We start from the raw sequence: 14,807 nt of genomic DNA on the forward strand, positions 1-14,807 counted from the left end.
TTTTGTAATTCTTTTTCTTTCAGTACAACACGAAGAGATTATTCCAACACCATGTATTCTACCCAAAAATGTTGACCTCTCTCCAGGTCAGTTTGAAAAAATAAGATGTGTGTGTTAGATATTTATGTATTATTACATTTTGTACGTGTGAGTCCACAATTATAGTAATTTGATGTTGTTACAGTTGTAGTTATTTTTAAATTAACCCAATGATTGCTTTAAACCCAGCTTATACTCAAATTAGTAACAAAACACTCAATATTTTGGAAATTTTGACATCCCAAAAATACTAGGATTTTTTTTTTGCTTTCTGAACAAGTTAGAAATACAGCTTTAAAACATTGTTTTATTTAAATGTTAAACAAATTATTTTATCGCCTAAACTATTATAGGCTCAAAAAATCAACTGTAATTGTGTAAAGACTAATAACTGAAGATAACCATTTAGTTTAGCTAGTAAAAGTATATGTTCATCATCACTGTTATTATAACAGCTGAGAATAAGTTAAAAATATAACAACCATTATAATTATAAAGTTTTGTTTTTTGTAATAAGAATTGGAACTGAAGTTTTTTGTTTAATGTGATAAGCAACACATTTGAAATATGTATCAGTGCATTGAAACAATAGAAATACCATTGAACTTGCATAATTTGACTATGATTTATACTGTATATTTAAAAAAAAAATCAATATATATCTTAATTTTAATATGCCTTTTAACTGAAATATGGTGCACAAGTGATTTAAATTTATGATCAATAAGAAATATTTGTGACAGTTTATACTTATCAGAATATTAAATTTTAATTATTTAAGATTAAAGTGTAATATTCAAATTACGTAAGTACTGCAAGTAGCCGAATAGTTACCTACTGTGCTTACAACTAACAGTATTTCTGTATTCTTGATACAAAATATACCAAGTGACAACTACTAGTGGTATTTGTTTCTGGGCGTGATTACACTGAAAAGCCTTTTTCTCTAGAGAAGTTTTTTAATCTTATGAAATCGAAGACTTTTGTTAATTAAAAATAAGTAACTAAATAATATATCAGAATTTATTAGAATAGTAATTTGTTTCTACTTTGCCATGATCTGTATACATAATACTACTTGTAGTTAATTTTTATATTTTGTAATATTTCTTAATTCATGGCTTTAGCACAGAGTAGTCAGTTAGAGCACGCTAACTGAAGATTTAACTTATACCACATTAAGGAGTAGGCGTCAGATTATATCTTCGAACTCCGACTGTATTTATGATGAAGAAAGAGTCAAAGAGAGAAGGTGGCAAGCAGTTTTTATTAATACATGAACACAGTTACTAATACCAGACACTAAAACAAGATAAGGATGAGTATGTCTGTTGTGAGTTTGTTGGACTAGTGAGAGAGAAATAGAGAAAGCAAGTTAAACCTTTGTGAGATCTTTCTGAACATTTTAATGTATGCCTCCCATAAGGAAACTACAACACTAAAATACTTAAATAAACCTTAATTTAAATATAAAACAAAACAAATCCTCACACTTGTTAAAACAAAAACTAAAATGTAACCAAAGTTAAATTATATTCAAAGTTCTAAATAAAAAAAATTAAAATGTAATCAAATCTATAAGTCTGCTGAAAGTGTGAAGGAAGAAAAATGTGCTAAACAAAAGAGAACTTGACTTAATATCAAACCCACAATGCCATCTCATCAGTCTAGGTTGCATAAGTCACTCTTTTACTCTTCTAACTGCAGGTGGATAAAATCCAACTAGCCTGTATTCCCAAAAGTAACTGCAAAGCAGTTATACTGTAATGTTTTACAACATTTACATATTTTCATGAAATTTTAGAGATCATCAGTAAACATTACAAGATCTTCATACACAAAGTATCAGATTTTTTATTAAGTTTTAACATTTTTAAAATTAATTACTTACATTTTTTTATTTTTAAACATTGACAATCCAACATGCAAAATAATTTTGATTTTAAGATTAATAATACTTTTATGCATCAGAAGAGTGTCACATTTCACAAGTGAAATCTACATAATATTCTAATATTCTCCAGATAATTGTCAATTTTTTTAGGAAAAAAAACTATATTTTATCTTTTGTTTTCACTGTTGTATCTTTCTTTGTAAGGTTTGGCTGGTTCTACTCACCTTACAACTACCATAAAAAATAGGAAAAAAGATACAAATTAAGTTTTTTTTCATTCTAGTATTACCACAAATATAGTACAAAACTACAGTAGTTTATTTTGAATAGCATAACTCTTCTTACATTTTACATACATAAAAATTTATTATTTTTATTTTATTCCTTTTTCAACACTTTGACTAATGTTACAGAAGTTGAATGATGTAGTCTATGTGAATTCATGTTAGCATATCCAATAATATAAAACTAGTCTTATCAAAGTTACGTGTTTTGGCTGTGTTCTAGTGGATCAGTATTTTGTAGTCACATTTCAGTTATAACACATTATATATGCACATACATTATTACTATTTAGAAGTAAGTTCTTAAAGTTTAGTTAATTTTTTCTTAAAACATAGGACAGTAAATAAAGAAGTGCAGAAAACAATTATATCTTATATTTATGAACTTTGTACTCATTTGTGGCTTGCCATAATTTACTAAGCTTTATCAAACTTCCTGTGTGAAAAATTTAAAACAAATATCTTTTTGGGTTTTATATATGCCTATCGAATTAACAAAAAATCATGAACTACTATATAGATACTACAGACTTTGACTATAATTTATCAGGTTTAGTAGCTAAGATGTATTTGGTCTAAAGAAATATAATTTTTAGAACTCACTAATGTTTTATCCTATTATTTATAACCTTACATGAATAGAAAGGGTTTCCCACGTAAATGCTTTGACTGGTTATTCATGTGTCACAGACAGAAGTAAGTGTTACAAAAGCTTTTCCAAAAATGTAAAAAAGTGGGAAGGGCCACAGTGTTTGATTCATTAAATCCAGTAATATCTCAGTAATATAAGAGATATGATGTTCTTATTTTATATTATAGCTTATCAATATCAGTAATTTGAGTTCCTAATTTGTAAAAAACTAGAGACTTTCTACTTGGACATCACAAACATTAAATTTGAACCAATGCTACATTCAGTATACTACATGACACACAAAAATAAATATTTAGGTATTGTTGTGTTTTTTTAATACTTACTTTTAAATATTTACTTTTTACTTTATTTTCAGGTCTGCTTGGACATCTTTAGTTCTAAAACTTAAAAAAACAATATCTAACTTTAATCTTGTATCACTCAAGAAATTGTGGTAACTGTTCTTCCTCAAATAAAATCTTTTCCTAAATAACACAGCAACGTACAATAGAAAAATGATAAAATAAGAACTCATTACAAAGCTCATCTAATCCACTTAAAAAGAAGTCTAATAAACTATGCTTCACAAAATGGAACAAAGAAATTGTTACATTTAAAGCTACACTTTAAGATAGAAGATTACACCTAAAACACAAAAATATAAGTCATTTAACAAAGATAAATATTACTAAGTTTCTTCAGCATTGAAATATGTAAAATGAACCTTTTTTAACAGCAAAAAACATTCTTATAAAAGTAATCCCCTTAAAAGAGATTTAAATTAACAGATGAAAACAATTGTAAATAATAAAAGGAAAAAGAGCAGAAAAATAAACCCTTAACATCTCAATGGTTTTTTTTAATTTACCCAGAGCTATAACTATTAAATATAATGCAAAATAAACACATCATAAATAAAACTAAAGCATTAATAAAACAATTCATACAAATGAAACATGACAAATCATAGAATAAAAGTGAATTCATTACAAACCACAATATAACCTCTTTAGTTACAATCAATGATATGAAAAAGAAATCTGTATTATCTGCAAAATATTTTACATTAAACATCAATACATAAACCATTGAACTTAAACTGAACTGAAAGTTGAATTTAAAAAACTTGACATACATGCATATAAGAATGTATGAAATACCCCACATGTGATTTATGAGTTGAACATACAAATATATATATACACACACACACACACCATGTACTTTAAAGAAGCTACTAAAAAATGGAACATGGAAGTCTAAGAAAAATTTAAAGAAAAAAAAGCAGTATACACACACACACACACACACACACACAACTAAAAATTAAAGGAAATACAACAGTAATTACAATATTGGAAGTACATGTATACACTATACTCATGAAAATTAAATATACATAAATGAATACAAAAATAATTTAATTATATATCCAGTTCACAGCTATCCTGAATTCTCACTGCATTTCATTTTGCATAAGGGAACACCCATGAATGACTGTGTAAAGTTTCATTTGTGTATGCCATATATTGCATGTATGATATATAATCCCAAACTTATGTGTGTAAATGTTCAAGTTTCCAACTTTCCACTCGCATGGAGCTCAGTCAAACTGGATTAATGTTGTAAGTGGTGTACCTCAAGGCTCTGTCTTAGGTCCATTGCTCTCTTTTTTATTTACATAAATGACATACAGTCATGTGAAAAAGTTAGGACACCCTATGAAAGCCTGTGTATTTTTGTAACATTTTTGGATATATAGATATTTAATCTCAATTTGAACAATACTGAGAGCATATAGAAATATAACTAAACAATTAAAACTGAAGAAAAGACTTTTCAAGATCTTCTGTAAATGTGATTCTACAAAAATACATATTCTAACTGAGGAAAACGTTAAGACACTCCCACATTTATTCCCACTTAAAATAGCTCAACTCACACATGTGTATCACGCCAGTTGCATGTGATTAGAAGATCAGACATTTAATTTGGTGTGCTCCTGACTGTTGAAGTGAGAGTGAGCACCATGGTGAGAGCAAAAGAGCACTTATGAGTCTGGTAAGGAATTTAAAAAGATCCCAAAAGATTTTGAAATCAGCCATTCCACTGTCCGGAAAATAGTCAGCAAGGCTTTCAAAACAACTGCCAACATGCTCAGATCATGTCATTCAAGCAAGTTCACCCCAAGAGCAGACCGCAAGATGCTAAAAGAGGTCTCCAAACACCCTAACATGTCATCACGGGACCTACAGCAGGCTCTGGCTACTGTTGATGTGAAAGTGCATGCCTTTACAATCAGAAAGAGACTGCACAAGCTTAACTTGCATGAGAAGTGTGCAAGGAGGAAACCTTTGCTCTCTAAGAGAAACATTAAGGCCAGACTGAGGTTTGCCAGAGATAATGTAGACAAAGACCAGGACTTATGGAATAATGTTCTTTGGACACATGAGTCCAAAATTGAATTATTTGGATACCATAACAGAGGACATGTTTGGCATAAACCAAATACAGCATTCCAGGAAAAGAATCTCATACCAACTGTGAAGCATGGAGATGGAAGTGCCATGGTTTGTGGCTGCTTTGCTGCAGCAGGACCCGGACAACTCACAATCATAGAATCCACCATGAATTCTACTGTGTATCAGAGGGTGCTTGAGGATCATATGAGACCATCTGTACGAAAATTAAAGCTGAAGCGGAAATGGACTTTGCAACAAGACAATGACCCAAAAGATACCAGCAAATCCACCAAAGACTGGCTGAAAACTAAGAAATGGAGAGTCCTGGAATGGTCGAGTCAAAGTCCAGATCTTAATCCCATTGAGATGCTGTGGGGTGACATGAAACGGGCTGTACATGCAAGAAACCCCTCAAACATCTCACAGCTGAAAGAATTCTGCATTGAGGAGTGGGGCAAACTTTCTTCAGACCGATGTTAGAGGCTGGTAGATAGCTACAAGAAGCGTCTCACTGCAGTTATTTCAGCTAAAGGGAGTAACACTAGCAATTAGGTGGTAGAGTGTCCTAACTTTTTCCTCAGTTAGAATATGCATTTGTGTAGAATTACATTTACAGAAGATCTTGAAAAGTCTTTTCTTCAGTTTTAATTGTTTAGTTATATTCCTATAATCTCTCAGTATTATTGAAATTGAGATTAAATATCTATATATCCAAAAATGTTACAAAAATATACACAGGCTTTTGTAGGGTGTCCTAACTTTTTCACATAACTGTAGATGAAAGAATTGTCAGTAGGTTACTTAAAGTTGCAGATAATACTGAGGCCTTGGTTCTTGTTGGCTGTGAAGATGCTGGTGCTGCTTTATAAAAGGATTTAGGTCATTTAACGAGTTCAACAAATAAGTGACAGATAGGTTTTAATTATGATAAATGCAAGATATTGCATGTGGGTTATTGTGAGTTGAATTTTAAATATAATTTGGATGGGAATAACCTTAACCGCATGATGAGAGAAGAGGATCTAGGTGTAATGGTTGATCAGTCTCTTAAGCCATCCAATCATTATGCTGTTGCTAGTGGTTGGGCAAAAAAGGATTTTTGGTTGTATCTACAGAAATATTGAATATAAGTCTAAAGAGGTTAATATTTGATTGTATATGTAACTGGTTAGGTCACATTTGGAATATTGTTTTCAATCTTGGTCCATTTTCCTTAGGAAAAGCATTGAATTGTTGGAAACAGAGGAGGGTTACTAAAATGGTATTTGGGTGGAGGATTTGTCATATGAGGAGAGATTAAAATCCTTGTGATTGTTTTCTCTTGAAAAGAAAAGAGTTAGAAGGGATCTGATTGTAATGTTTGAAATTGTTAAAAGAATTGATAATATTCTTGCATAATGTTTTTTTTCATATTTACCAGTGAAAATAGTAGGACTAGAGGACACAAATTTCAGCTTGTGGGAGTCATCATCAGCTATGACAATTTTACTTCTATAACAGGGTAGTTGGCATATGGAATGAGTTGCTTTCAGATGTGGTGGAGGCAATACATTTGAGTGAATGTAAAAGAAAGCAACATATATGACTGATAAGGCATCCTGGCTTTTAGATTTATTTTAATTTTCTTAACTTTTTTTACTTTCATTTAGAGGTTGAGAAGCCAAGATAGACTAACAGGTCCCTTGTTGTCCCTAAACATTGTTTATGTTATGCTTGAATATATGAATAATTATACTTTAAAGTTATAGTGTTTGCAAAGTAAGTAATTTGTTAAAGAAATTTGATTTGAAGCACTGATCGCTATTTATTTATCTGAATCATACACATGGAACCTCATTTGTATTTTATGTGTGTATATATATATAAAAACTGAAAGCTTCTTGAAGTGTATAAAATATCGGAGGTTTGAGTCTCAGTCACAGGCATTAAAAGGTTTTGAAGTAAATAATTTATTATTTAGCATACTTTCTTGATACTTTAGAATTTCTATTCAAAGTAGAGTGTTACTGCTATTTTATAATATTGAAAGTTACCAAACAATTTCTGGATTTTCTGGGAATTTTAAATAATTAAAGAAAAGTTTATAATTAATTTTCTTCTGACAAATAATCCATACATGAGATACTGTAAAAATTATTGTTATCTTTAAAAAAAAAGAAATAGAGAGACTATATATAGTAGGTAACTAACTATATATAACAAATGGTACTTCACTATGAACACTTGTCATTTTCATAGGATTTTTTAAAGCTCACTTTTTGGGGAAAGTTATTACTTTTATGATTACTCTCAAGTTTTTGTTTTAGTTTCTATTATGTAAGATATTTGGTTCCAACTGATTTCTTAATTAAGTTTATATTTAGTAGAACAACTGCGAGCACAGAAGGCATGCTTGCAAATGTCTCATTTGATATGCTGGCTTGAACAGTGTGACAAAGCTATTTATACCATTCCTATTTTTGTGAAACAACTGTTGAAAAGTGTTATTGTGGGTGAGTGTGTTACTTATTCTTCAGAGTTAAAATAATTTCAAAACTATATCTTTTTATATTTCATTGTATGCTGAAATAAGTAAAACAAACACTACTTCTGAATTCCATATTACTTCATTAGATAATTTTATTTTAGAATGATACAAAAAGTAACATTTTTCATGTATAAAGAATTTTGAATTCTTAACAGTACTCCACAACACACTTCTTATTTTAGAATTATTTAAGATTGTAAAAATGCTTCTCAGTACATTTGCCATTTTTTAATTATTTAAATTGTTAATTTGTAATTACATTTTTATTTGAATAAAAGTGATATATAAATGTTGGGTTTAATAAATTGTGGTGTTTCACCTAAAATTTCATGGATGTATGACTTACGCTCCTATACTTTGGCTTTTTTCTAAGTAATAATAGAGACTATCCAACATGTGGTGTATCATAGTTGATGCTTACATTTTGTCAAAGTCAGAAATAACCAGTGATCAACATAATGATGATCAGCAGTGGTCTATGTTTAGGTACCTGCAGTGATTGTTATTAGCTGCTAGACTGACATAACTCAAGCTATTTAATTTTATTTGATAAATTTAGAAATGTTTGTTAATATGAATTACACATGCAAATATATACTATATATATCCTTAATTTTGACCCAAACTTGTATTCCTTTCATAACTTAGACATACGTACTCTTTGCCTTAAAACGTTTTGTGTCCCTCGTATAAATTCTAAATAATTGCAGATACTTTTGATGTGATACTTGAAAACAATTTAGCATCAAGTTGGCCTGTAGAGATACATTCCCTGACATAAGAGTAGGAACTCATAAGAATAAGTCAAAGTAAAACATTCCAACAATTACTGTTGATACAACTATTGGGAAATAAATCAGTAGCAGTACTTTTATTTATTATTTTAATCCATAAAATATAACAGGATAGCATAGTAGTTTGAGTCATTCAAAAGTACTTGGTAGCAAGCATTAGGAAGTCAACCCCCTAACTCAATTGATAGATTACATGTGCCCCTCGGTGTGGATTCCTGTACGTGGTGAGGGAACTCCCAGGGAAGGTTCTGTTCTATCTGGTTACCTTTTCTGGGATCTAAACATCCACCCACGTGTTTGCCGTGCGTGGCGACCCGTGAAGGGGAGGAGAGGATCCTGGTGGTTGAGGGGTCCAACCCTAACACACCACTTTGGTCTCGAATTCCTGTAGACGGGCAGCCTTTGGGTGGCCCCCCTTGGGTCAATCGGCTGGTCCACTTGGGCTAGAGTCAACCAAGTACTAGTGTTGGAAGTTCTCAACAGGTGTTGTGGACATTGTGCCTGATGCTGGTGTTTGGGTATAGTGCTCACGAAACCCTGGCGTTGCTGCATTGTCCTTGCGTGACTTTGTAGTGCGTCCCCTTGTAGGGCTCCATGGTGGGTGGGGTCAGTGGGTACCGAAATTTTCTTTTTCCTATGGATCCTCTAAAAAATTTAAATAAAATTGTAAAAAAACAGTCAATTGGTAAGCGACCACGTCTTGAATACTCAGAACAGCAATCTTCAACATCAGTAACACACGTACCTCATTTTCTTATATTACATTCTCTTTCGGAAAAACCTTTAGGGCAAATGTCCCCTTTTTTTATTCAAAAGGGACTAGAGGGACTTGCTGGCTCTCCAAAGTCAGTAAAGAAACTTCGATCTGGTGACATATTGGTTGAAACATCCACATCCCAACACAGTGAACTCCTCTTGAATTCAAAGGCAATTGGGGATATACCTATTGAGGTTACACCCCATGCTACCTTGAATTCTTAACGAGGAGTTATTGTTGAAAGGGATTTGAAGAACGTTCCCGAGTCAGAGATTCTCGCTGATCTCTCCACTCAAAGAATTTCTGCAGTGAGGCGCATTTCTACTCGAAAAGATGGAGTTACACTACCAACAAATACCCTCGTTTTTAACATTTACTTAACCCCATGCACCTGCCACCATCAAGGCAGGTTATCTCATTTGCAGGGTTCGGCCATACATACTAAACCCTCTTCGATGTTTCCAATGTCAGAGATTCGGCCACTCAAAGACGTCTTGTCGTGGTTCCGTGACATGTGCTCATTGTGGAGGCAAGGACCATGATGCCTATGACTGTGACATGAACCCACATTGCGTAAACTGCAATGGTTCTCACCCCTCTTACTTTCATTCTTGCCCAAAATGGTTGGAGAAAAAAGAAGTGCAGCGTTTGAAAACGACACATAACATTAGTTATCCTGAGGCTCGGTAATTGCTATCCACCACTCCATCTCGAACATATGCTGCTGCACTTCATTCCACAACTACAATGGGAGTGCAGACAGATCTCTCTGTGCCTTCAAGAGAATCGTTTTCAAAACAAATGAAAAGCCATTTGACCTCCGTGGTTAAAAAGGTTGGTGAATCGACTTCCACACCCATCTCTGTTCCTCCCATACCTTCCAACAAACCTCAAGATCCACGTCCTTCAATATCAAATACAGGCATTTCTTCTGATACATCTTTTTCTCCCACCACAAGAGACAAAACAATTATTCGTTCGCATCCTCATTCACTGGATTCCCCTTCCAATAACAAAAACCTGCCCACCCGACCCAGAGCAGGATCCATGGAGGTTGATAGACCTCCTCCGACTAAAGACAGTAAAGAAAAAAAGACGTGGTTGTAAACCGAAGGGTTCTCCAGCCACTTCACCTACCTGTTCTTAAAAATGGCCACCTTGATACAATGGAACTGTCGAGGTTTACGTTCTAATCTGGATGATATCAAAACGCTGATTGCTTCCTACCATCCTGTTTGTCTTTCTTTACAAGAAACATTTCTCAAAACTGCTGATACAGCCTCCATTCGGCAGTTTTCTCTGTACAGAAATGACAGGTTGTGTGATGGTCGAGTACATGGAGGGGTGGCACTGTTGGTTGATCAACACGTGCCCACCCTGTCTTTGTCACTCAACACACCCTTGGAGGCTGTAGCCATCCGTGTTTCCTTGGGTCATACCATCACTGTTTGTTCTCTGTACCTGTCCCCTGAAGAGACATATGATCAATCAGATCTTGATGCTCTCGTTGAACAATTGCCATCTCCATTTCTAATCCTAGGGGATTTTAATGGACATCATCCCCTCTGGGGAAGTGCTATTATTGATGGGAGGGGCCGATCTGTAGAGCGGATGCTCTCTGATCACAATCTTTCTCTTTTCAATACTGGTTTTTCCACTTACTTTCATGCACCTAGTCAGTCGTTTACCGCTATTGATCTCTCAGTTTGCTCCCCTTCATTATTCTCCCATTTTTCATGGAGGGTTGACAGTAATCCACTAGGCAGTGATCATTTTCCGATCCTTTTGAGAGAGACTGGCCGTGGTCGATGCCACCCTACCCACGTGCCCCGGTGGAAGTTGGGTCAGGCAGACTGGTCCACTTTTACTGCTCTCGCAGAACTTGATCCTGCCATCGTAAATCAGCCATCAATAGATGACTGTGTAGCAGCGGTAACTGACTGTATTACACATGAAGCTGCTCCATGTATTCCTAAAACCTCGACACGTTTTCCACGATATCCTCGTTCGTGGTGGAATCCTGCTTGCCACTTAGCACGGAAGGCTCAAAAGCGGGCCTGGGATACTTTTCGTAGATATCCCACACTTTCAAACCGGGTTGCTTTCCAACGGGCCCGTGCACATGCTAGTTGGGTAAGATGTCAAAGCCAGAAGGAATCTTGGATTAAGTTCACAACCAGCATATCTTCTACCACCAGTTCCAAGATCATATGGGACAGGATTCAAAAGGTCAATGGACACTACAATTCTATCTTACTCTCTGATGGTCAGGAGGTGACTGATGTTCGGAACATCGCTAACACTCTAGGTGAAAGCTTTTGCCGGGTATCTAGCACTTCTGCTTGTTCCTCCACCTTCCTGGCCATCAAGACTCGGGCAGAGCGATCACCTCTTTCCTTTCGAACTGACTGTTTCTTTGACTATAATTGTCCCTTTACCCTGGTGGAACTAAAAATGGCCCTTCATCGGTACGTCATGCCAGTACGTCTGTTGGACCTGATGATATTCATTATGACATGCTGCACCATCCATCTCCTACTTCTCTTGATGTCCTTCTGATTGTTTTCAACCGGATCTGGCAGGAGAATGTTTTTCCTGATGCCTGGCGCCAGGCTATTATTTTACCTTTCTCTAAGCCAGGGAAAGATCCCAAGATTCCTTCAAACTACCGTCCAATTGCTTTGTCGAGCTGTCTCTGTAAGACATTAGAAAGGATGGTTAATGCTCGTCTTGTTTGGTTCCTTGAATCAAACAACCTCCTCTCGCCCACCCAGTGTGGGTTCCGTCGACGGCACTCTACCACAGACCACCTAATTCGTCTTGAGACATCTATCAGAGAAGCCTTTCTCAACCGCCAACATCTTGTACCAATATTCTTGACATAGAGAAGGCTTACGACACAACATGGAGGTATGGCGTTTTGCGAGACCTCCATACATATGGGTTACGTGGCCATCTACCCATGTTTATTAAAAAATTTTTAATAGACAAGAGATTCCAAGCTCATGTGGGTTCAACACTTTCCCGTTCTTTTGTACAGGAACTTGGAGTCCCTCAAGGCTGTGTATTGAGTGTTACACTCTTCAGTATAAAGATAAATGCCATCACTGAACAACTCCCTCTCACTGTTGCGAATGGGCTGTATGTCGACGACATTCACATCTCATGTCAGTCGTCAAACATGAGATATATTGAGCGGCAACTACAAACCGCCCTCAATTGTATATGAAAGTGGACTCAGTCGAACGGCTTTAATTTCTCTCTCTCCAAAACTGTATGCATTCACTTTTGCCGTCAACGGGGTATTCACCCTGATCCTGAACTTCATATCGGTGAAGTTTTGCTGCCAGTGGTCCCGAAGACCAAGTTCTTGGGGCTTATCTTTGATCGTAAACTGACCTTTATACCACACTTAAAGCAGCTTCGGGTAAAATGCACAAGAGCACTGAACATCCTCCGTGTTCTCTCTTCTACCAGTTGGGGGGCAGATCGCTGTTCAATGTTAAAGGTATATCGTGCTCTTATTAGATCGAAACTCGATTATGGATCAATGGTCTATGGCTCTGCCAGACCCTTGGCCTTAAACATGCTGGACCCCATTCATCACCAAGGACTTCGACTCTGCACTGGGGCTTTCCGTACCTCTCCAGTTCAAAGCATATACATTGAATCTCATGAACCTTCTCTACACCTTCGCCGTTTGCAACTATCTTTACAATATACTTCGAAACTTCATTTCTTACCAAAGCATCCCACCTGGAAATGTGTTTTCCTTCCTCGGTGGGCAGTACTTTTTTCAGAACAGACGATCTGTCATTGCTCTGTTTGGCCTTCGCATCCAGGCGCAATTGGATGAATTGGGTCTGTCCTTGGATAACATTGCAGATTCCACAGGTTTGCCCATCTCACCATGGCTTATTACAGCCCCCAAATGTGACCTTTCTTTCAGTCACCTAAATAAGGCAGATACTCCAGATTGGAAGTACTGTCTTTTATTCAATGAATATCTTTCAAACAATCATTCAGTTCCCATTTATACAGATGGTTCCAAATCAGATAATTCATTGGGCTCTGCTATGGTTTGCTATGGGTCAGTAGTAGCGCGCAGAATCCCTTCTACAGCTTCTGTGTTCACTGCTGAACTGTATGCCATATCTCTTGCCCTGGATCATATTGCAGCTGAGCAGTACTCCAACTGCACTATTTATACTGATTTGCTTAGTTCTATACTTGCCTTGGAATCGCTACACGTTAGCTCACATTCTATTCTCGCTGATATAATCGAAACCGACTGGCCCATTTCTCATTAGCAGCTACTTCAATCCAGTTTTTCTGGATACCAGGCCATGTTAGTATTCGCGAGAACGAGCTTGCAGACATGGCAGCTAAATATGTCTGCTTCAGCACCATCACTTTTATGCCTATTCCGTACATGGACTATGGTGTTGTCTTCAAGGCTCGGCTCCGTGCCAGCTGGCAGTCCACTTGGAGTGAGCAACGTGACAACAAACTTTTTCAAATCAAACACAAAATTGGACTTTGGCCATCTAGCTTCCGTAAAGTTCGGAAGGAGGAAGTTGTTCTCACAAGGCTACGCATTGGCCACAGTTTTTTAACTCATCATTTTCTTTTATCTGGAACTGATGCACCAATGTGTAGTTTGTGTAACACTCAAATCACTATCAGCCACGTTTTACTTTCTTGCCATCGTTACAATTCTCAACAACGGCAATATTTTAAACATATTTTTTCCCAGGGTCAGTCTGTAACATTGGACAGAGTTAGTGGTGATGGTGACTCTGTCCACCTTGATAATGTTTTTAATTTTTAATGGCCATTAATCTTTTAATCTCATTTAAGTGTTGCATATTTATTCATTACACCTTTTAATTGTGGTTCCTTTTTTACAGTTTTAATCACTCTCCTTCAATTTGACATTGGACAATGGCCAGAACATTAAATAACTCGACACCAGGACTGGAAAGGCCAACTTCAGGTGACTAACGCTACTGTTTGAACTATCCGTTTGAACTACTCGTTAGTCATCCTGGCAAAGTTGTTATTATACTTTTGCTGCATATCATTTCACACTTTTACTACTTAACGTTTTAGTACTGGCCATATTGACTCATAACCTGGAACCAGGACTGGAAAGACCAACTTCAGGTGACTGACGGTGGTTTTTATACTTACCTGTTAGTCTTCCTGGCGGGTTATGATCATTACCATTCTGCTACAGGTAGTTCTTTACAACTTTGTTGACTGGATGTCAACATTGGTTTTTACGCCATTTTCTGTTTTAATTGCCGTTTTGCTTTTATCTTCAATTACTTTTACAAATTTTACTCCATTTACTTGACTTTTATCTTTTTACTGGACATTTGGCTACTCATTATTACGATTTTGCGGAGTGTCT

The 14,807-nt window shown here is 35.6% G+C and overlaps 1 protein-coding gene across 10 annotated transcripts in view; it reads left to right on the forward strand.

Annotated features, from left to right (window-relative positions):
* htt (huntingtin) overlaps positions 1 to 14,807 on the forward strand; it is a 303,204-nt gene that overhangs the window by 212,722 nt on the left and 75,675 nt on the right. For 8 of the 10 annotated variants that reach the window (XR_013028209.1, XR_013028210.1, XM_076501072.1 and 5 more), the window contains 2 exons: positions 24 to 86; positions 7,677 to 7,805. Coding sequence is in view for 8 of the 10 variants with exons in the window: in XM_076501072.1 (XP_076357187.1) it covers positions 24 to 86; positions 7,677 to 7,805 (192 nt within the window). In the remaining 2 variants the exon portion in view is untranslated. The remainder of the gene's footprint in view (positions 1 to 23; positions 87 to 7,676; positions 7,806 to 14,807) is intronic. The other 2 variants (XM_076501073.1, XM_076501076.1) reach the window with 1 other exon arrangement.

This window comes from Tachypleus tridentatus, chromosome 5 (genome assembly GCF_004210375.1).
Source record: "Tachypleus tridentatus isolate NWPU-2018 chromosome 5, ASM421037v1, whole genome shotgun sequence".
NCBI lineage: Eukaryota > Metazoa > Arthropoda > Merostomata > Xiphosura > Limulidae > Tachypleus > Tachypleus tridentatus.